Source organism: Drosophila virilis, chromosome 3 (assembly GCF_030788295.1).
Source record: "Drosophila virilis strain 15010-1051.87 chromosome 3, Dvir_AGI_RSII-ME, whole genome shotgun sequence".
Taxonomy (NCBI): Eukaryota; Metazoa; Arthropoda; class Insecta; order Diptera; family Drosophilidae; genus Drosophila; species Drosophila virilis.
In genome coordinates this window covers 19,973,176-19,994,606 of record NC_091545.1, presented here as the reverse complement: position 1 = coordinate 19,994,606, position 21,431 = coordinate 19,973,176, and the positions used below count along the sequence as shown (strand labels likewise).

At 41.9% G+C, this 21,431-nt stretch overlaps 1 protein-coding gene across 1 annotated transcript in view; it reads left to right on the top strand.

Moving 5' to 3' along the window:
* Positions 1-12,994, top strand: part of LOC6622736 (Ig-like and fibronectin type-III domain-containing protein 1) — a 40,942-nt gene extending 27,948 nt beyond the window's left edge. Inside the window, exons 2-17 of the mRNA XM_002047964.4 lie at positions 637-727; positions 828-998; positions 1,062-1,199; positions 1,251-2,382; positions 2,511-2,724; positions 2,783-3,056; positions 3,695-3,931; positions 4,179-4,504; positions 9,034-9,181; positions 9,337-9,472; positions 9,544-9,736; positions 9,800-10,046; positions 10,112-10,781; positions 11,364-11,662; positions 11,741-11,988; positions 12,161-12,994. Coding sequence (XP_002048000.2) covers positions 652-727; positions 828-998; positions 1,062-1,199; positions 1,251-2,382; positions 2,511-2,724; positions 2,783-3,056; positions 3,695-3,931; positions 4,179-4,504; positions 9,034-9,181; positions 9,337-9,472; positions 9,544-9,736; positions 9,800-10,046; positions 10,112-10,781; positions 11,364-11,662; positions 11,741-11,988; positions 12,161-12,514 — 4,863 coding nt within the window. The 5' untranslated portion in view covers positions 637-651 and the 3' untranslated portion in view covers positions 12,515-12,994. The remainder of the gene's footprint in view (positions 1-636; positions 728-827; positions 999-1,061; positions 1,200-1,250; positions 2,383-2,510; positions 2,725-2,782; positions 3,057-3,694; positions 3,932-4,178; positions 4,505-9,033; positions 9,182-9,336; positions 9,473-9,543; positions 9,737-9,799; positions 10,047-10,111; positions 10,782-11,363; positions 11,663-11,740; positions 11,989-12,160) is intronic.
* The last annotated feature ends 8,437 nt before the right edge of the window (positions 12,995-21,431 follow it).

Genomic DNA, 21,431 nt, shown 5'->3' with positions numbered 1-21,431 from the left:
TGTGTGTGTGCGTACGTCCGGGCCAGGGGCTTATGGCCAGCTACAACTTTCCCCGCACCGAAAAAGCAAAATATGTCTCACAGTTTTTTAAAATTGATTGAAAAATATTGATTCACTAGTTTTTTAGCTATAATATTTTTCGACAACAAAAACGTATCCACATGCTACAAAAGGGCTTTCTCACATGTTTTTCATATTCAAGAAACACATGTGTAACATGTGCATTGAAGGTTCTGTCTCTGACGCCATATACATTTTTGAACAGTCATCTAAGCAGTCGATTATATCGTAGCCCTGCTTTTTTGTAAGTCTTAAAGCTATTGTCATATGCCTTTGCAAGTGATTCGCCTTTTTCTTGCAGACAGTGTATATGTCAGATCGGACCACTATATCATATGTCTCCTTCGGGATACATCGATCGAAAATGAGCTTTTTTCATCAAATATATCTATGTACTTGAAGGTCTAGAAGGGTATTTAATCCCCAACGTGCCTTAGATAGCCGTTCTTTCCTGATTTTGAAAAATAATAAGTATGTTTTTTCAAGTCAGAAGTAAATTAATCAGACATGCTAATCGGAAGTATCTCTCAAATAAATGCAATATTTACTTATATCAACTTCGTTATTTATTCACAGGCAATAAAAGGAATAATGCTCAAGCTGTTCGTGTTGCAAATAATAACGATATGTCTATTATTAACGCACGTTAATTCAGGTGTGCCAATTGGTAAGTGCGACATTATAGCCCAGTAAATGGGGGAGGGGTAGGGCCAATCTATTCCTCGGGAATTCACGTTTATTTCTGCTACTTACAAACGATGATTTAGGAACTGGTGGACCATCGCTCATATACGAAAACAAAGACGCTCTGTTAACGTGCGTTGTCTCCGAAAATGCATCGAATAATACGGTGATATGGAAGAAGGGTGACGAAATCTTGACGGCTGGCACAGTGCGTGTCACCAAGGATCATCGTATTCGGGTTTTGCACGATGAGAGTAAGTGATACTCAAACAAATTCATTCCGATATTCAGCAGGCGTATAACACTCCATTACACAGATCCAAAGGGGGCTAATATGGAAATGGGCGGAGAGGTTTGGGTATTGCTGATCCGATCCTTGAAGGCAAGCGATTCGGGCGCCTACATCTGTGAGTTAAACTCTGAGCCCGTCTTGCGCAGCATCCACATACTGACAGGTAAGTTAACTAGCTTTTAATGTTGCCTTAACCTTATTAACTCCAATTTAGTTAAGGAGCTATCGCGGGGTTCGCAGATGAATAGCACTGATCCAGTTGCGGCCGAATCGAGTGACGTGTTCCTTTTACCGCCGCCCCTCAATGCGCAGGACAATCGCAGCTTTTGGAGCCCGAGTCAGTCGCCCCCGCAGCTGACCCATGATTTTACCGAGTGCTGTGAGCGTGCGAATGTCTCCTCGCAGTGCATGGGCTTTTGCAATGTTCACAATATATTGGATGGCACAACTGGCATCGATCCCGAGGCCTGCGAAAAGGACTTTCCGAGCATAGTGAGATGCATGGCCGACGGCCGCAATCATGTGCCGTGCTGTGTGGAAAAGCAAATACCGGATCTGTGCCAGGACATGTGTCGCGGTGAATATACACCCTTCACCGACAAGCTAAAGACGCGCGTCTCCTGTGTGCAGCACACTCTAACGGGGCTGCAGTGCATCCTCAAGGGTATACAGCTGATACCCAGTACGCCCGTCCTAGTCTCGATTGAAGATGTGCGCGAGACCAGCGTCAACATCAGTTGGGCCCCACCGCAAAAGCTGGCCGACCAGGTCGCCTATTACACTGTGAACCTCACCATTTTGCACAGCTTCGACGAGGATGAGCTGAGCGGTGAGGTCAGGCACCAAACACAAGATGCTTCCGATAGGGAGCAGAAACCGGAGCTAGTCATGTTATACAATGTGACGGCCAATGAAACATTTCTCTCGCTCAACACGCTCATCCCGCTCACCATGTATGCTGTTGTCTTGACGGCCGTTAACGAGTTCGGTTCCAGTTTGCCTAGTGAACGGCTTCGTTTCTTCACACACACTAGCGCCTCGGTGGCCGAGTCGCAGGCGGGCAGCGCGGACAAGCAGGTGATGCCCACGTTGCCGGACATACGAAGCTGCTGCGAGTCGAGTGGCATGACGCATCGCTTGTGCATGGATAAGATGTGCGATCCGCAGAAGACTGACCTGGCCACGCTGCCCGATCTTATGGTATGTGCGCCTTGGTCGAACATCACCTTCAGCTGCCTGGCCAATAACATGGATCATACGCCCTGTTGTCGTGCCCGTGGCATACCTTCGGCTTGTTTCCCCATTTGCGCTGGAAAGCTGACTTCACTGGACTTCAGTTTGTTCAAGTAAGTGAGGGGGTAAATGGACATTATTTAGATGAGTATATTATAATTTTGACTCCCTCCTCCCGACTCCCTCTCATATGTCTGATTAACATAACATATATTTGGTTTTCTATGTTTTCATACGATAGATGTCTGCGCTTTATGTCAGAGTACAGCAGCTGCCTGTATCAGGGCTATGGTGTGCTAGCCGATCCTCCATCGAAGCTGCGTACAGTTGCAAAAACGGATAACTTTGTCATACTGGATTGGAATAATCCCAAGCGGCTGGGCGGCACTGTGGAGACCTTTCACGTCAAGTTCCGGCGTCTTGGCGTTGGCGATGACTATCTGACAGTGGAAAAGGCATGTACAATGGTAGGCTACTCGCCAGATTGCCCGGCTAATTAAATTAACTTTGCAGCGTCAGCCGCCACTCATTCTGGAAGGCTTGGAGCCGGACATCTATTACGAGTTCTATGTGGTATCAATTAATGCGTACGGAAAAAGCGAGCCGTCTCCACGTCTTATCACCCGCACGCTGCCCGCTGAGCTGGTCGCAATGCCTGCGGCCAAATACAACATGACGACGTGTTGCAAGGCCTCCGGCCTGCTGCCACAATGTGCCCCACTCTGTTCATACAATATACGGCTGTCGGACATTGAAAATCTCGGTCCGGCATGCCGTGCCCAAATGCGTGAGTAGCATCTAAGCCCACTTTTAATGACGTCCACACAGACATACATATGTACGTATCTAGCAAACACTAATTAGTGTCAGTTCAGGAGCCTGATTAATCAACTCGCAATCGGGTAATCCTACTCGGATAACTGTGAATTTAATGAGCTCATTTAAATTTGGATTTTGAAAGGTTGCCAGTTATTAAAGGATATGCGCGGGTTGAGCTACTGAAATGAGAGAGAACGAAAACCTAGATTTATCTAAATGGAAACCGGGTTTACGAGGCGAACATTTTCGTCGAGCTTGTAGCCTAGATTTAAAGTCTATTCTGCGATGACTTGCTGCAATTCGGAAAATCACTTTAAATAGACATCAAGACTGTGGCAAATGCCGCTAAATAGGCGCAACTTGCTGAGTCACTTACTGATTCATTGGCTGTTTAGAAGTTGATGCAAAAATTGTCGAGCTATAAGAATCGATGCTTATCGAGCACCTGAACAATTAATAGTTCATTAATATAACACTAGTAATAATAATAGAGTAAACTGAGGCTTTGTAATTATAATGCATGCAAGATAAATGTTGCATGCGCATGCTGCTCGCATAGCTCATGCATATGTGCCGCTTATTAAACCCCTTGTTGATTATTTGCAGCCATACTGGCACGCTGTGCAGCTGGCGGACGTGACCACAGCCCCTGCTGTAGCAGACGCAGTGTTATTAACGCGTGCATGCCACTTTGCCGTGGCGTCATGCCACTCGCACTGACCACCAGATCGACAGCAGCCGGAACAGGAGCAAGCGGCGGCATCTCAACTGCATCTACTTTGGCCAGCAATATGCCCGATTGTTTGTCATACGCTGGCAACATATTGCAGTGCTTCGAGGAAGGTAAGTACTGGCTGCCCCTCAATCCATCAGCGTGTCTGTCAGTGTGTCTGTCTTGTGTTTTTGTTAAATGGCGTGTCTGGGCATATTAAGCATACGCACTGTTGCACACAATTGTGTGTGTGTGTGTGTGTGTGTAAGTATTTGATCAATGCCTGGACTTAACCCACAAATTGGCAGACCAAACCAGTATTGGCCAATTGAATTTGCGTTGCAAAATCTGCTTTTGACCGATTTCACTGTTTTCCAGGCACAAATAATATACCAGGACCACCAGAAGATGTGCACGCAACGTCAGTGACTGGCAACAGCATAAGTGTAGCCTGGACGCCACCCAATGTGGACGCCACAACTGCCACATCTGCCACGCCCGCTGACATGACAACTGGCGATGAGCTGGCAGCAGCTGCTGGCAGCGTTGTGGCCGGCGATGTTGCAACAACAGCCGACTTGTCGCACTCTGCTGGTACTGCAGCTGATACTGCTAATGATGCTAATGATCATATTGAATTCGTTGTTCAATATGGCCGAGTCAATAACATGACCATGTACGAGACGATTGCCAAATTGGAAAACGTGAGTACAGCTAAACATAGTAGTTCGTCTATTCCAAATCAAATTAAAACAAGAGCACAATCTTAAACGAACAAAGCGCTCTATTTAAAACAGAGAGTGCCTATACAACTGCTCCCATTTGAATCTAGCTGTATATCAAGTAAAGTCCTTTGAAATCAGTTATCAAATATTCGACAATATCCTCGACCACCCAGAGATTCCGACACGTGCTGGGCCATAGCTGAACTTGTGGCTAAAGTTTCAACTGCAGACAGTGGGGCGGCTGCGGCTCATAACTGTCGTTTGGCTCGGGCACGTGACCATAAACTAGTCAAAATAGTTCCCAGCCAAAACTGGCAGGCAAACAATGGAGCCAGAGTTGGCATAATATACATATAAATTGCCATTGGCATTGTTGCAGCCATTGACTGTTGTTGTCACACATCAAAGCTCGGCAGCAGCGCCACCTGCGCCTGCAGCATCAGCCATGGCCATCAGCAGAGTTATTGGCCTCAAAAAAAAAAAAAAAAAAAAACAAAAAAAAACAGCAAATGCTAAAAAATGCAAAAACAACTGCCAAATGTTTGTCGCGTGTCGCTGCTGCTGTTGTTGTTCTTCTTGTTGTTGTTCATGTTGTTGATGCGCGCAAAATGTTTTCAATGCGGGCAGGCCCCAATGGCGGCCTGTCGCCGGTGACCTGCCCATGGTGCCAGCATCCAGCACGCAGCGCCAGACACCAAGCGAATCGATATAGGAGAAGCGCCTAACAGCGTGCGGCTGCTGTCAGCATTAGATGTAGCCAGTGTTTTTTTTTTAATACCCTTCCAGAGGGTACTTGCAGCTGGACACTAGTTTGGTAAGACTGAAATCTCTCAGTATTAAAACTATTGTAAAAACTCGTTGTATAGATCCCGAATTTTTTTCACATCGTAGCTTGCCGGTTGGGCTGAAATTGATTATGCCCCCATCGTGTTTGCGTATATGACTTAATATAGTTTATCAATATAATTTTTTCTTAAGAGTACATTTATCTCCACTAACATCCGAAGACAATAACTTATATGAAGCTCTGTAAATGTTTGCCAAAAACAGCAAGTTTATCCATTTCGAGTTTCATTATTCTTCAACATGTCTGCATAACCATATTAAACTATATAAAGTTTTGTCCTAAAAGCGTATGCATTCGTCGCCTTGGCCAAGGCTGCATCTCACGTTTTTCCTTCAGTTCAAAATTCATTCGCCTGTTCACTTTGGTTTTGTTGGCTTGGTTGAGCGAACGCAGCTGTTGCGGAGCTGTTGGCTTAGCTTATTTAATTTTTTTTCCCTGACCGCCTGGTGTCAATTGGTTTAAATGCGCCCCGGTGCTTTGGCTTCAGACTTTTTGGCTGCTAGTTTAGCACTTTTTCATGTATGTATACACATCTATGCATGTGGTTGTATCTAAAGCTGTTTGTGAGGTCAAGAGTATTATTGACACGTGGACTTGGCATGTGACCCCATAATAAACTTAATTGCTTTAGAACGATGCAGAGATGTTGTTAACTTAGTTTGAGTATTGAAGATGCACACCATAATTTACAAGTATAAAGAGATGCAGCAGAGAGTGCTTAATTCTCGAGTATAATTTTACACTTGCTTGGAATATTTGATAATAATCCAAATTTTATTTTCTTAAGCAAAGTTAGTTGGGGAAAGAAAAATTACCATTAATACTTTGAGAGCCATCAAAACTTGAAAATCTCAAGCGTTTTCTGAGTAAACAAAACATGGCTAAAGTAATTACCTATGAAATTGGATAACATCCATTAGGATTTTCTGCGAACAGTGTTGGGTAGCGCCCAAAGAGCCTAAGAGCTCGCCAAGCCAGATTATTTACTTCTATCACTAGGGAACCTCCCAGGCCCATAATTGGTGTTGGCTGAGGCCATAAACTTGAGCTTTGCAAAGGTAACTTTTGCAATGATTTTTACTGCCAAGAACATGTGAGTTTTTTGTTCGTTATCAAATACAACCTAAATGATGGTCATAAAAACTTTTTAATATGCTTTCTCAAGGAAATGATAAAATTCGTGCACAGACTGCAGTTCACCAATTAGATACATTCCACATTCTTATGCACTTCCTACCTGGGATGAGAGATGGCTTGTGGAGACGGAAAAAGGGACTTTGGACTTTGGAAAAGAGGAAAATGAGCACCTTGGGACGTAATTGTATGGCCAAAAGGACTTTAGTCTGAACGGTTGATGCGACGCAGCTTCACGCAGCGCTATGCTCTTTGCATATTTATTTGCTTAAGCACTTGCTTTCCTGTTTGGTAATTGCTTCTCGCCAGCTACAGAGCTGGCAGGGCCTCACCTCGCCACACTTCGTCTCACCTTTCTGCCACACCTTCCAGCACGTGCTTGTGCTCGTATTAATTATTCATTTGGGACTGGCTCATTCGAGTAATCTAAAAATGTCACTTGCGGCACATTTCGATTGTGGTTTTTCGTAATTTTTCCTTGAAAGAGATACAAAAAGTGACTTGCAAGAGGCAATCCTACTGTCAGGTGGCTATAATACTAATGGCCTGCTAATATACTCATTTCGTTATTTGAGGTTCTTTTACAAATAAACTCCCATGCTATATAACAAACCCTTTCTAAAAAGTATATATACTCATGACCTGTATTAATAGCCACATCTGATCCCATTTCCCATTCCCCACAAAATCCAAGCTACATTCCGGAATTTTTTAAAATGAATTGAAAATGGTTAGCAGGGTTATATATACATATTTTGTGACAGAAATGGGCATCTTCGACCCGACGATGTAAATATATATTCATAGTCAGAGTGGAGTCCATTTGTCCGTTTGTCCGCACGTCCCCTCGGAAACTATAAAAGCAAGATACATGATATTTGAAAGATGCTTCGATATCATTGCCCATTTCTAAAATATTGAAAATTTGTAATTTTGAGATATTCCTTTAATAAGCACAGATTAAATATAACTGCAGCTAAACAAATCATATCGGAGTATTTCTAAAATGTGTATACCTACTTAATATACTATTAAGAATATTCAACTTTTTGGATATCTCTGTTCTCTGTTCTCCGTCTAGTGTGTTACACATGTCCAAATGAGGGAGGCAACCGTAGACATTCATGCATGCATAAGGCATTCTTACATATAAAGAGGTGCAACAGCAGTTAAAAAAAAAATAATAATAAATAAAGCTGCATCAACGTTGGAGATATCATATGATTAATTGTTTGTTCTTCAGAGGCCTGGCATTGACTTACTTACCAAAATGTCAATGCCTCGTGCGGAGCGGACGTAGATTAAATCGCGTTGAGTGTTTATATCTAGTAAATAGTGGCAGCAACGCGTGAGCACAGATTAGTCAAGAAGATGTACCCTAACAATTAAACAGAAAGCATGCCGAATACTAAATACTCTAGCTAACGTGGCATACCATTAACTTCAGCTTCATCTAAAGTAATAAGATGTACATGCTTGATGCTGGATGCTGGACAATTATATAGAGCTTTGTTCCACCTGAAAATTAGTGTATTTTATTACAACAACTGATGTAGCAATGAATACAAAATGAGTATGAGAGTGCCTAAAAAATGGTAAATTGGAAAACAAAACGAGCTATTATGGTTGAGTGCAAAAAAGTCAACTGTGACAAAAACAATTTCGCTGAACTGCAACGGCTTTGTGTTGTTGTGTATCTTAATTTACATGGATACGCGAGCATTCGCAATTAGCCGCAGTTTATGGGTGAGAGTTCGAAAAGCGTTCGATTAGCTGATGAATTTAAATGTGCGTCGAATGAGAGCTGTATGATAGAGTATCGAATGTCGTACATACTTAGTTTGTGCATCTGTATATTGGCGCTGTCAATTTTGGCGATGAGTTTGGAAACAATCTGACGCCAGATGCGAACGACATTGGCAATGCCATCGCATCGCATCGCAATGCGTTGGCAGCTGCGTTAGTTTTAGCTGGCGGTGTCATTTTGTGGCTAAATACCGCAAATTGCGCTACTTTGCAGCAATTACAAAAACTGCTAAACATGACAACATGCCTCTCAGCGAAATCAAGCTAAACCGCGGCCGCAGTCCCAGCCGCAGCCGCAGAATGCACTGAACAATTTGTTTGACTCCATGTGTGTCTCGCTAATGCGTATTTTGAATACTCGTTACCCAAAAAAAAAAAAATTAAGAGTATCATTTTGGCTATGTGTAACGGGCGTCATGGAAGAGCATAGTTGATCCTGATATTTTCTGCCTCACAATCTGAAATCAAACTCACTTTGTCGCAAGATATTTTACAATAATATTCCATATTTCCCAATTGAACAGCCTCGTCGTATTCCATATATGATACAGCATATGTTTAGACAATATTTTAATTTGATAACCTCTTCTGCAACTGAACCTGTAAGATATTCCACATAATATATAAGAGCAGGGCATCCACCAGTCGAGCTAGCTCGACTTAAGCTTTCGCACTGGCTAATCTACTTTTGTACTACGTATCTACGTAATTTTACACTTAGGAATTGACCACCAACGAGACGAGCATAGATCTGACCAATTTGGAAGAGAATGCCTTATACCGCATTATGGTTGTGGCGCGTGGAAAATTTGGCACATCGCTGCCGGCATCAATGCTGCTGATAAATACGACAAGTGCTGGCGAAAAAGGTAAGTCATTGAGTTCTTTGCATTTGGGGTCGAACTCGAACTCGGACTGTCAATGCCGCGAAATTTGCTCGCTTGGTTTTGGTCAGACCAGCTACAGCATGCATGTTGCATATGCCGCTAAATTTTGGTTGCATCGGCTTGTTGTGTCTCTGCAGCTGAATATCAGAACGGAACCTGGGGCGCGCCATCGCCGCCTCACTCTCTGACCGTGCTAACACATAGCGCGACCTGGATGCAGCTGACCTGGCAGCCGTCAGAGTATTCGCATCCGCACGAGCGTATTACCTACAGGTGAGCGAGAGTCTTAGTGTGGGGAGAGCTGGGGCGTGTAAGCATTATGTGACTAAGCCGGGCTATTGCAGAGTCTACCACAAGGCAATGAACGCAGCGGACTTTACCAAAATTGAGACGAAATTGGCCTGGCTGCGCATGACCAATCTGAAGCCCAGCTCGCAGCATGTGCTCTATGTGGAGGCGGTTGGCGAGCGGGCGACGTCGCTGCCCTCAGAGACGCTTGTGGCCTGGACGGATCCCGCGCTGCCCGCCTTCGTGGATGTAATTTGTTTAATTGTTAATTAGACTGCCAAAGAGTTGCCATTGAAAATGCCTTTTCGACAGCCCCCAACAGTGCATCCGGTCGACAACATACCCGAGGGCGGCTCTATGACCATTCTGTGTCTGGCTCTGGGCAACCCGGCGCCTACAATATCGCTGTACGTGGGCGGTCACTTGGTGCGACAGGACACTTCCCGGCACATGGTGACAGTCATACACAATGTCTCCGCGGACATGGAGCACGTGTCGTGCTACGCGGACAATGGCTATGGTGTACCCATGCAAGCCACCAGACGCGTTAATATCTGCTGTAAGTTGGTACCGAATCAACGCACGAACGAATCAAGCACTTAATGCGTCTGTCCCTTTCAACAGATCCACCAAAGATTCAAGCGGCTGGCATAACTGTCGCCTCCATTGGGGATGAGGTGGAACTGCGTTGCATGGTGGACTCGAAACCGGCACCCAAGACCATTTTCTGGCGCGATCACGATGGGCGCGTGCCCGTGCCACAGGGCGGCAACTATTACGTGTCGGTCACGAATGTTTCCACAATTTACGCAATGTCGCTGCGCATCAGCAAGCTGCAAGCCAACGATGTGGGTGACTATTTCTGCCATGCGGAGAATCCATTTGGCTCGTCTACGACGCCGGTATCGGTGCGTATACGCAATACGCCTAATCTAAGCCGCAATGTATCGCAATGCTGCGCCGAGCAAAACGTATCGCTAACCTGTCGGGATGCTTGCACGTACTACGTGGACTTTGACGCAATTGCCAACAGACCCGAGTGCATCGTTGACTTTGACAAGTTGATGAAGTGCGCCGCCGATGGGTCGGACCATCGATCTTGTTGCGCCGACGAGCAGGTGCCACGCAAATGCCTGAACTGGTGCCGTGGCGATTCGGTGCGCTCAAAGGAAATCTGTAGTCTGCAGTATGCCAGGACTATCATTGGCTGCTTCGAGAAGAACCGCGACCGCCTGCCGGGACCTCCAGAGAATGTTGTGGTGAGCGTGCTGTCGGACAACGAGGTGAACATCAAGTAAGTGCCCAGCCTGAGCGGCAAGTAACAAAGTTTCTTCAATTCATTTCATTCCATTTCATTTGAACCTATCAAATTTAATCTCTTAACTATGTCCGGCCAAGCGAACCCCAAGCACACACACACACACACATTTTCATTGCTTTGCCGGATGTGAACTCATCCATTTTCCTCAGAAGCCAATACATTCATTACGCTCCGATTCTGTATGCCAGAAGTCGCCAACAGTCCGTGCGTGCCAGCTGCTGCTGTTGCTGCTGCTGCTGCTGCTGACTGCACTAATAGACCGCAAAATCCATTAAAGCTGAGATTTTTATCTCACTTTAATACACTTAGTCAACGTCAAAGGTTGCGCACACAAGCTCGGATCGCTACTTGTGTACAGCGGATGGCGGATGGCGGATGGCAGATGGTGGGCGGTAGCTGGTGGGTGGTGAATAGTGGGCGTTGGACGGTGGGGCTTGGTCGAGATGCCAGTCCGCATTAAATTTATTAAAATTCCAGACAAGTTTTGCGCCTGCAACAATATTACCACTCATAATATGGCGCCATGCACAAGGTCTGAAAACTATTTCATTACAGATGGGATGCTCCAACAAAGAATCCAAATGCCGTCGACGGCTATAGAATATATTACCATGAGGCCGCCTTGCTGCCGCCATTGTCGGCGGCGCAGCCAAACGAATCTTCGATGGAGCCTGGTCTGGATACACTAGCCTCCATGAATAATGCAACAAGTATGGGCAACAACAACAACAACAATAGAATAGCAGGCGCAGTGGAAATTCAACGCATCGACGTAAAGGACACAATAATAAGCATTAATGGCCTGAAGAAGGACGTGCTGTACGAGCTGGTGGTAAAGGCTGGCAATACATACGGTGGGTGAACTTTCGAACGAACTCAACTGTTTTTGCTGTGTATTAAGGCTAGGCTTAATTTGGCAACTTCTCTCACAGGTGCCAGTGTACTTACCGATCCGATTAGATTCACCCTGGGCGAACAGCAAGTCACCTCGGCCACCAGCAGCTACTCCAGCGCCGTTGGCACAATCAGCGGCATTGTGGCAAGCATTTTGGCCATCCTCTTAGCGGCAGCCGCCATTGTCTTCTATCGTCGCCACCGTTCCCATCATGGTAAGGCGGGCGGCAATGGCAATGTGGCCTTCGAGAATCCTACCTATACACGTGGCCTGGAACAGGTGCAGGTATGTTACATTGTCTATTAACCATTGCTATAATCCCGTCATAAGCCAGCAGCAAAGACTGTAAAATTTACTTAGTTATGCGCCTGTTATAACTGCAATGTGTCTCTTTCTCCTCTTGTTGTTTTCAATTGTAATACACAAACACACACACGCACACGTACACTTACTAAAGTTACCCACTGTGACATCGGCCATCACAACACAAAATGGAAACAATCACACGCATGGCAGCAGCAGCAGCACAGGCAACAGCCTGGGCGCACAGAATGGCAGCAACAGCCACAATCACAATGGCCTTGCAGCCACAATGACGACATCCGCATCGACGACTACGGCCGCGGCGCCTGATACGGGGACCACAGCCAAGGGGGGCAGGCAGCAGCGAAATGGTCGCGGTCTCTCGGATGCGGCGCATCATTTTCACAACCCGCTTACGAACACGCAGTGCAATGAAGTAAATCCCTCAATTTATGAAGAGCTCAAACTTGGCCAAGAAGGTGCTGGATTTAGGAAACTTGTGCCATAAATGACAAGCGCGCACAACGCCTACAAGAACCGAAATCCCCAAACATCTCAAGTTTAGCTAGTTAGCTTACATATGTGTCTGTATGTATGTATATCCGCATACATATATGCACATATGTTTGTACATACTTACATTCGTTCGTACAATGTAGACAATGTACAATCGCAAAATGTAGACATAGGCCGTGTTAACAGCGCAAAGCGCAGCCACAATCCCCACACTCACGCACACACACACACACAAATACGCACAGAGCTCATATATACACACACACACACGCATAAACAGACACTCGCACACACACACACACACGAACAGACAGACACACACGCTGACATCTTTACAGAATGCATTGCGAGAAATACCTGGGTAATATTGTGTAGAAAACGATTGCTAAGATTTTGTTAGTGTAACGTAACAAATTTGTAGTATGTAACTGTGATTGAAAATTGTGTAAAATAAATTTAATTGGTAACAGTACTAAGCTGCTCGTGTAAGCTACAAATTGATTCAAATCTAAAGTTGCCACTGCTTTTGTTCAGTGTAATTTGAAGTAAACGCGCTGTTTAATATAACAATTTAATAAAAGTAATATAAAAGGAACTGGTTGAATGCTTACGCTATAAACATGTGTGTACTAAATATACATATGCATACATATGTATATGTATGTATATTACATATACATATGTACCAAGTGTTGTCAAATGTCCCTTAAAAAAAAAACTGCATCCAAAGTTGATAGCTTAAAGTAGATGTATGTATGTATGTATATGCTTTCTGAGCACAATTTATCAAGGCAGTTCATGATACGCGATCTTAAGGCACAAAATTCAAAGTGTTCCGCCTCCTCTTCCGCGCTTTCATTTAAAGCTGTTGATTGGAATGGATGGAAGGGGGAGGGGGTGGCACTTGCTTGTTTATGCAATTATGCAGCAACAGCATCAGACACGCATTTTTAAATGCAGCTCTCAAAGTCTGGATCATGCATCTGAACAAACCCAAAGCATTTGCTTATATTATTTTGGCATTAAATAATCGATTACGTATACGATAAGCAAACACGATGAATTTCGCTATCGATAGACAGGGTTGTTCTGCTCATTGCGATGTCACATACATAATTAAAACGTGCGTATGTCCAAAAAAGAACGCGTTATTAAAAGCTTAACAAGTGCAAAAATGGAATGAAATATAGACATCTACAAATTTGTGTTAGTGACCAATGGACGAACTAGTGTCCTGGCAGAAAAGAAGCGGCAGCCCTCACGCGTTATTAAAATAACTCGAGTAAGCAGACATGATAAGCTCTAATGCGCTATGATCTTATGCTGATATGGATCACGTGCTCGTTTACTCGTGGGTAAGTAACCTCTTACATTTAACCCTCGCCCACAGCCTGGGCTGCGAAGATTACCATAATTGAGTTATGCATAAGCGGCGACACAGTACACATTCGGAGCATAAACAAAGTGGGTTGTGTGATCCTAAGTGGCAACGAGGCAAACAGGCCATATCCATATTCATATCCAATAGCCTTTTGAAAGGCTCTCGCTAGATACTTTTATGGTCGGCCTCAATATGCTGCTAAGCAGATGGAGCCGTTTTGGCTTTAGCTCTTGGACTCATCAAAGGCTGCTTTCTGCCTGGCTGTGTCCTTTTGGACTTGTGTTTCCGTTTCTAGAATGCTTGCACAGGGCATTGGCTCTGAATAAATGCCGCTTGAATTATGCAACACGTTTAAGTGCCAGTGAATGCATTCTTCCAACTCGTGCATGCACTTTTTATGCCCTGTTCACAAAGTCAAAAAGGGGAATATCCGCCTCTCGGTGTAAATGAAGTCTTATTACTCAAAACAAGAGACTAGTCTTGGAAAGTATATTAGTACATATATTATTATGATAATAGTGTCTAAAAGTTATCAGACTTACAATAATACTCTGATGTATTCGTGAATTACATTGTGAACAGGGTATTGCAAAGTCAGTTATACCAAACTTGAAACTTTTTACTTTATTTTGCTTTGTTTTCATATGTTGTTTTGTGTTGATTTGTGCATATTTATGAATGCTGCCTAGCTTTTTATATCTACTCTGAGCTAAACATAAGCGCGAAGCTATTTTTCGTTTTAATATTAGTTTTTGTATGTATCTAACAAGCAAAAATTCTGCTTCGTGGTATGTATGTATGTATGTATGTATGCATGTATATATTACGTATGTATGCATATCTTGTGATAAGTGCTTCTCGCACATACGTATGTTTATTTTGCATATGGCTTTCTGAATTTTTTATTAAAATGTTTGAACGCAGTCTTATCAACCTTTAAAAATTAATTTAAATTTGCAATGTAAATTAACTCGGCAGTAAGTGTACATCGCAAGAATATTCGGATTCTGGACAATTTCCAACTTTATTTTTGGTGTTTAAAGTGCATTCCATGCCATAATTTGGCGTCTCACGTCTGTTGCTTCGCGTCGGGCTATTTTTACAATTTATAAAAATTTGTTGTCTGTTTCCGGTGGGGGGGCGGTGGGTCCGTCCAAGAGAGGTGAACTTAAAAATTATATTTGCTTGAGAGCAAATGTCTGTCTAGTTAAAAGAATTTCCATCGTATATACTTAACGGGGTCGCAAATGTTTCCTTCTGCCGCTTATATACAATTGCACAAAAATATTTGAACCCTTTTACCCATTTTCAATAGGATTATGATATAAAAATTGAATGGGATGCGCCAGGGTGTGGGTGGGCGGTGGAGCATGCGATTGCATAGATGTCTGGTGAACATTTTAACGGCCTAACCAAATGCACAAAACCACAGCCATTGAAAATGGGGCCAAAAATGAATGCAACTGTCAGAAAGGGCATATCCGTTCGTCTGTCCATTTGTCTGTCTGCTTGTAACCATGCAAATTGGTCTATTCAAGAATAAAAATGTAATTATAAATAGTATTAGTCAGGATTGGAATGCTATATGTTTAGCACAATTTTCATTCGGACAACCTTTGATTTGGATCACTTTTTATTTATTATAACTAACTTATTTATATGATCTGTACGCTTGACAATTTTATAGCTGAAATTCTCAAGCAATTGGTTGATTTATTAAATAATATCACACAAAAATTACCCAGCTCATAAATGTTTAAAGTTGTTTCATGTTGTTTTAGCTTTAAATTATTGCTAAACTTAAAACTTGCATAAATAATATTGTTTATGTCATGCTGAGTATGCTCTGGTTAGAAAAAAAGCTTATGTTAGTGTCAAACAAAATTAACAATTTGTTTATTGTTGTATTTATTCATTTCCGGTGACCTAACAATTAACTCAAATCAACTGTAAACAAATAAATAAAAAACTAGACATGCTGCGCGTCAAAGTACAATGGGTGAGTGCGAATTCGTGATTTGTTGTTAATAAATTTCAGTAAAGGTCGTTAGCTTTTTATGCGTATCCCAATACCTATTTACGGTCATCAGTTTCTTTATATTTCTCATAATTATTACAACATCACTTGCTTTAATAAAAGTTTTATTTGAATGAACTTTTTACCATCTGCGTTAACCCAAATATCTTTTTACGATTTTCCGTTTCTTTTATGTCTGCTCGTTGCCCATTTCCGGGCCCCAAAAACTGAATATTCTAATCCACAGGCCTACGAATTTTAATTTTCTAACCGGGAACTGGCCATTTGTCGCCCGTCCCTGTCCGGCGAAGTTGTGGCAACAATCTCGCTGTCTGGCCGCCAGCCAAGTGGAACAGCAGCGGCTGCGGCAGCACAAAGTCTGGGTCTAAGTCCGATTAGCGGGATTGCGTGAGTTTTGTGTATTAGAGGACGCACATGTTAAACAATTTTGGAATATTATCGGACTTACAATATAAGTAATAACAATAAGTTTATTTTAAAATAAACATGCACACACTGGAACATGTTCAAGGCGAAAACTAACATATATTGTTTGCAGGCTTTACTTTTGCTTGTTTCCGTTGTAAGATTGCACCACAAACTGTGCCTGTGCCCATTTATGTTAATCTCTGTTTAAATAATTATAGATACACATTTTTCAGGATAAGTGTGAATGGGTGTCGAGTAGGTAATATCCTGGCAGGCATAAGCAATATTTTCTATAATTACTTTCTGTTCTATTGTTCCTTGAGAGCAGCTATAAAATAATGTCAAACATTTTTAGCTTGTGAATATTTTAAAGCACAGCATTCTCCCTTTAGCTCCTATTTGCGACATGGTTTCAATTCTTTCGAGAAATCTAGATGGACTCAGTTCATCTTTACATATATTTTATAATTATTCTCAGTCGGATCGGAGATGCCTTTGTCAATTCGGTACACACCATAATATATAATTTAGTCATGAAATATGACTTAATTAGCATTCCCACTTAACCTTTTTAGACGAGAAAACATGCCGGAAGGGTGCTTTTACACATGTATGTGTGTTCCTGGGCATGTAATAAATGTTTCAACTTTTTTTCGGTTTGAAGATACATTTTGTGGCGCTGCTTTATTAAAATTTTTTATGATGATTTTATTATTATGAAGTTAAGCCAACAAATTGGTCCATATCATATTTTTTACACAGCACAATTTTTCATATCGAAGGGGTCGAACTAAATGTATATTTGTTTCATATTTCATTTTACGAAATAAGGTTTTGTGTTAACCGTTGACTTATGGTGTGTATATATAAATATGTTAAATTAAAAGTAAAAAAAATACGATACATATATTTTCAATTTTTTATTATTGAATATTGATTTATTTATGGTCGACACTACGAGTTCAACCAAGTAATTACTGGTACATTCGAATGAAAACATTAATTGATGAAAATCGAAACAGAAATGAGCATAAAATAAAATGAAATAATTCGAGGAAAATTGAATAAATTTAAAGATAAACGAAATAGAAAGGGGAAACAAGGTATTAAAAATCAATTTCATACTCATATATATATATATATATATATATATATATATATATATATTTCATACTTTAAATATAAACATATCTGTCGGAATGAACCTGAATCCAGCCCTGAAAGTTTGATAAACATGAGGCTACAATCATAAAAATTGTTTGAATGTGTTACACATGGTATCTGTTGCTTTATAATAACTTTTCTGCACAGTAATGGAAAAGTTATCAGCAAAAAGAACCTATATTTTAGGTTTTAAGTCCAGATAAACGCGTTCATATATAGCTGAACAGTGCTAAATTGACTCACCTACGGATTCTGATGCATGCTAGAGAGATGCAGGGAATGATATTAAATTACGTACACAATAGCGACTGCATTAACTCTGTAATTAACACTAATTATGTATGTTCGGCAATTATAGTGTTTGCTGCATAATAACACAACAACAAGGACAAGCGTTGTGTCGAGGAAGGGTATATTAATTTATGCATTATTGAAATAATTCATTAAGAAGAAAGGAGTAAAGTATGACTGACCAGTACGCAGCTCCCGTGTGGCCATAGACCAACTCAAATCTCACTTCTATTTAAGGGAAAAGAAAGGGGATTACCCAAAAAGTAAGAGTTAGCATGGCATTCAGTTGATATACAAGAACACGCAGTCAAAAGTGGGGCCGTAGAATCTGTAGTTTCTGTGCTAACATATTACACATTTTTCAAAAAATCGGTTCTTCCGGCAGATACATATTCAAGATATGTGTTTAATCAATTTTACTCAATTAACTGCAGCTTAAGTTTATTTTCAAAACTTTGAGCCAGAAAATTGGCTATTTATGTTGAAATAATTTAAATTTAAGAAAAATAAGGTGAGCTTAGGCTCAAAACCTAAATCTGGGTTAATGGATGTGGATGGCAAGGTTCATTACCCGATTCCACCTTAATCGCTTCCCGTTCAAAACCTTATTTCGTGATATTCCTTATGACATTTATAAATACCTCAATACATATCTTGTATGTTAACTGTTGTGCGAAAGAGTGTGTGCGTGTGTGTGTGTGTGTGTGTGTGTGTGTGTGAATAGCGTATTCAGCCTTCATTCGCTTAAAAGTTCACCTTTATTTATTAAAAGTGCTTATTACATTAACACTTGAGCGCGATTTAACACGATTTTCTCAAGTATTTTCGTACGACTTTCGTCGTTTGCCAATGCAAGCAAGCCACTGCCAAGGAATGCCTGTGACTTTGCCCCGTTCCCCTGGCTATTTTGTGGAAGAATATCTCTCAACTACCTCGACCCTTCTGCTACTACTTAAGTTGAAGTGGCGGAATCGTGAATACACGCCCCTGGTGCACTTGTAAGCATTTAGCACACCTACACCTGCACCTACACCTTCACCTGGAGCAGTTTCATCTATTTCACTTGCACTGAAGCCTTAGCTGCCTCATCATTTTTAGTCCTTTGCCAAGCAGAGCTCCTGCTTGCTAGCGTGTTGCCACGACTGATGCTGCGGCTTATAAGCTGCCGTTAGCTATGCTTTTTTGTTGTCCTTGCTGGTTGTTAAACGCCTGACTGTGGGATGTACTTCGGCTTGACTGTCTGACTTAGCCCGGTTCGGTATCATTGCCAACATTTGTACCTTGGCTAGGCACTAGGTTTGTGACAAGGTCTCGGAGTGCGACTGAGGCTGAGGCTGAGCAAGGGCTGAGGCTGTGGCTAGGGCTTTGTTTTGTTTCTGCCCCTAATATTGGATTGCCTGTTGTCAACATGCTTAGCCGATTTACTGGCATTTGTTGGTGTTGTTGACTTTAAGTGTGTTGATTTCATACAATTAACTTTTTGCCTGTTTGTTTTGTGTGTTTTCCTGGTGGCTTTCGCAATAATTTCCTGCTGGCCTGTTGCCTTTGGCCTTTGTCCTGACGCCTGTCGAGCCAAAGCGCAGACTTCTTGCCAATTGCCAGCAATACCAAAAAGTCACTCACATTTTTTGACGTCACCAGGGTGAAGAAAACATGACATTCAACAAAAAAAAAAATTGGTTGTTCTGTGTGATTCTTATGTGCACATATGGATTCTTAGCCAGGCTTAAAAGGCGAGCTGATATACCTGTGTAGGCGGGTTGGTTGAGTATAAGGTCCAATTTTGTTACTCAATATTTGAGTGAAAAGCATCAATCATTCAAGACCACCGATGAAGCCTATATACCAAATTTACTGTCCCCAAGCTGAAAATGAATATTTACCCAAATCAGGGCAAATATAGGAAGATCTAAATAGTTTCAAAATGGGAGTCTTTAAAATCACATCACAATCACCTGGATGCACAGGTGGGCAGATTGACAGATGGACCAAATCGGCTGTTGATGATGATCGAAAATATATGTACCTTAAAGGATCCTTCTGCTTCTTGTTACATGCATTGGGATGCCACCATTTAATCGTTTTATTATCAACAATATATCAACTTTTGGAAGGTATCTTCACGAATATCCCATACAGGGTTAGAATTTATCTCTAATTGTATGCATATATATGCTTAAAACTGTGTGTAGGATGATTGATTGGCTGACTAACTGACGGTTTCAAGGTACCAAGGGTATATTTAAATTACCCTGGGGGTGAATTGAATTTGTCTAGTTTTGTTGAGCACCTATAAGTCATCATTTCACAATTCAGGATATAGTATTCGAGCTTGAAAAACGTTTTAACATATATCACAGCTGGTTTTTAGTCGGAATCCTAAAGCGTCATCAGCACACATGAGCCACTAAATAAATGTGTTGTGGGTGCGCTGAAGTGCTCATTAATTTTGTATATCGCGCTGTGTATGAGTGCGGAAAATGGCAGGCACAATATTCCGATACACACACACACACACAACATACGCATCCTTTTGGCAAATGGGATGTTGAACTAAGACAAATACACAGATATAAATGATGACAAGTACTTGCTCGCCGTTCCTGGCGCTTTAACGTCGAATTTGTGTGAAATCAGTTTGCAAGGGGTTAATAACAGCAGCAGCAGCACCACTATCAGAAACAGGCCCACGGCACCTGCGTAAATATTCAGCAGGCCCGAGTCGGTACTCAATTTTGAGCTTGGCAGCCAGCCAGGCAGCACAGCATCCGTCTGCCACATAGCTGTGCTCAGCGTTATTCCATCCAAGCACTGTCTGCATAGATGTCAGTCAGTCAGCCACTGAAATGGAGCAGGTATTTCAATTGGGATATTTTTGTAGCTCCCATATCTATCGCCGGTTAATGCAGCATCGTTTAAAGGTTGCACAAGCTGATTTTGCAGTCTGACTGCTCTCTTAACTTCTGCTTGCTGCTGCTGCTGCTTGTTGCCGGTATTTACATTAAAACATGATACTGTGAATATAACAACAGTAAACAGGGGACTACTTAAATGTCAAATAAACCCCTTAAGGACATATACATATTAGATGTCCGGCTGGTATTTATATTTGTTATTTTTGAACAAGATAAAGTTTGAGACCAGCTTGTCCTGTAGGAACCTATGTATCTCTGACAGATGGATAAAGTAAAGAGACAATGTGAAGAAGTACATATTTATTTTAAAAGCTCGGAAATATTTTTTTCAATAACAGGCATAAAACCACATCCAAAGGGCTTAGGATTCACAAAAACCAAGGTCTAGACCTAGCCGAAAGACTTCGACTGGAAAATCACCTAATCGCAGCTTAAACAAAAAATATAGTAAAAAATTCGTCACCGCGAAGAATAAATACCCTTCCCTTTATTAATCAGTTTTGGGCCCTATTCTACATTGATTTCTCCAATGGAAGATATTTTATGTAGTCTAGTTAAGATAGCTTGAATTACCATAGATGTCAGCATGGCAACAGACGGTTAGACGAAAAAGAATTCCGTACTATAATGGGTAGATAATTTTCCTATATGCATTCTAACTTTCGTAACAGTTTCATAAATTGTAACCAATTTAACAGAAAGTTGCTGGGAA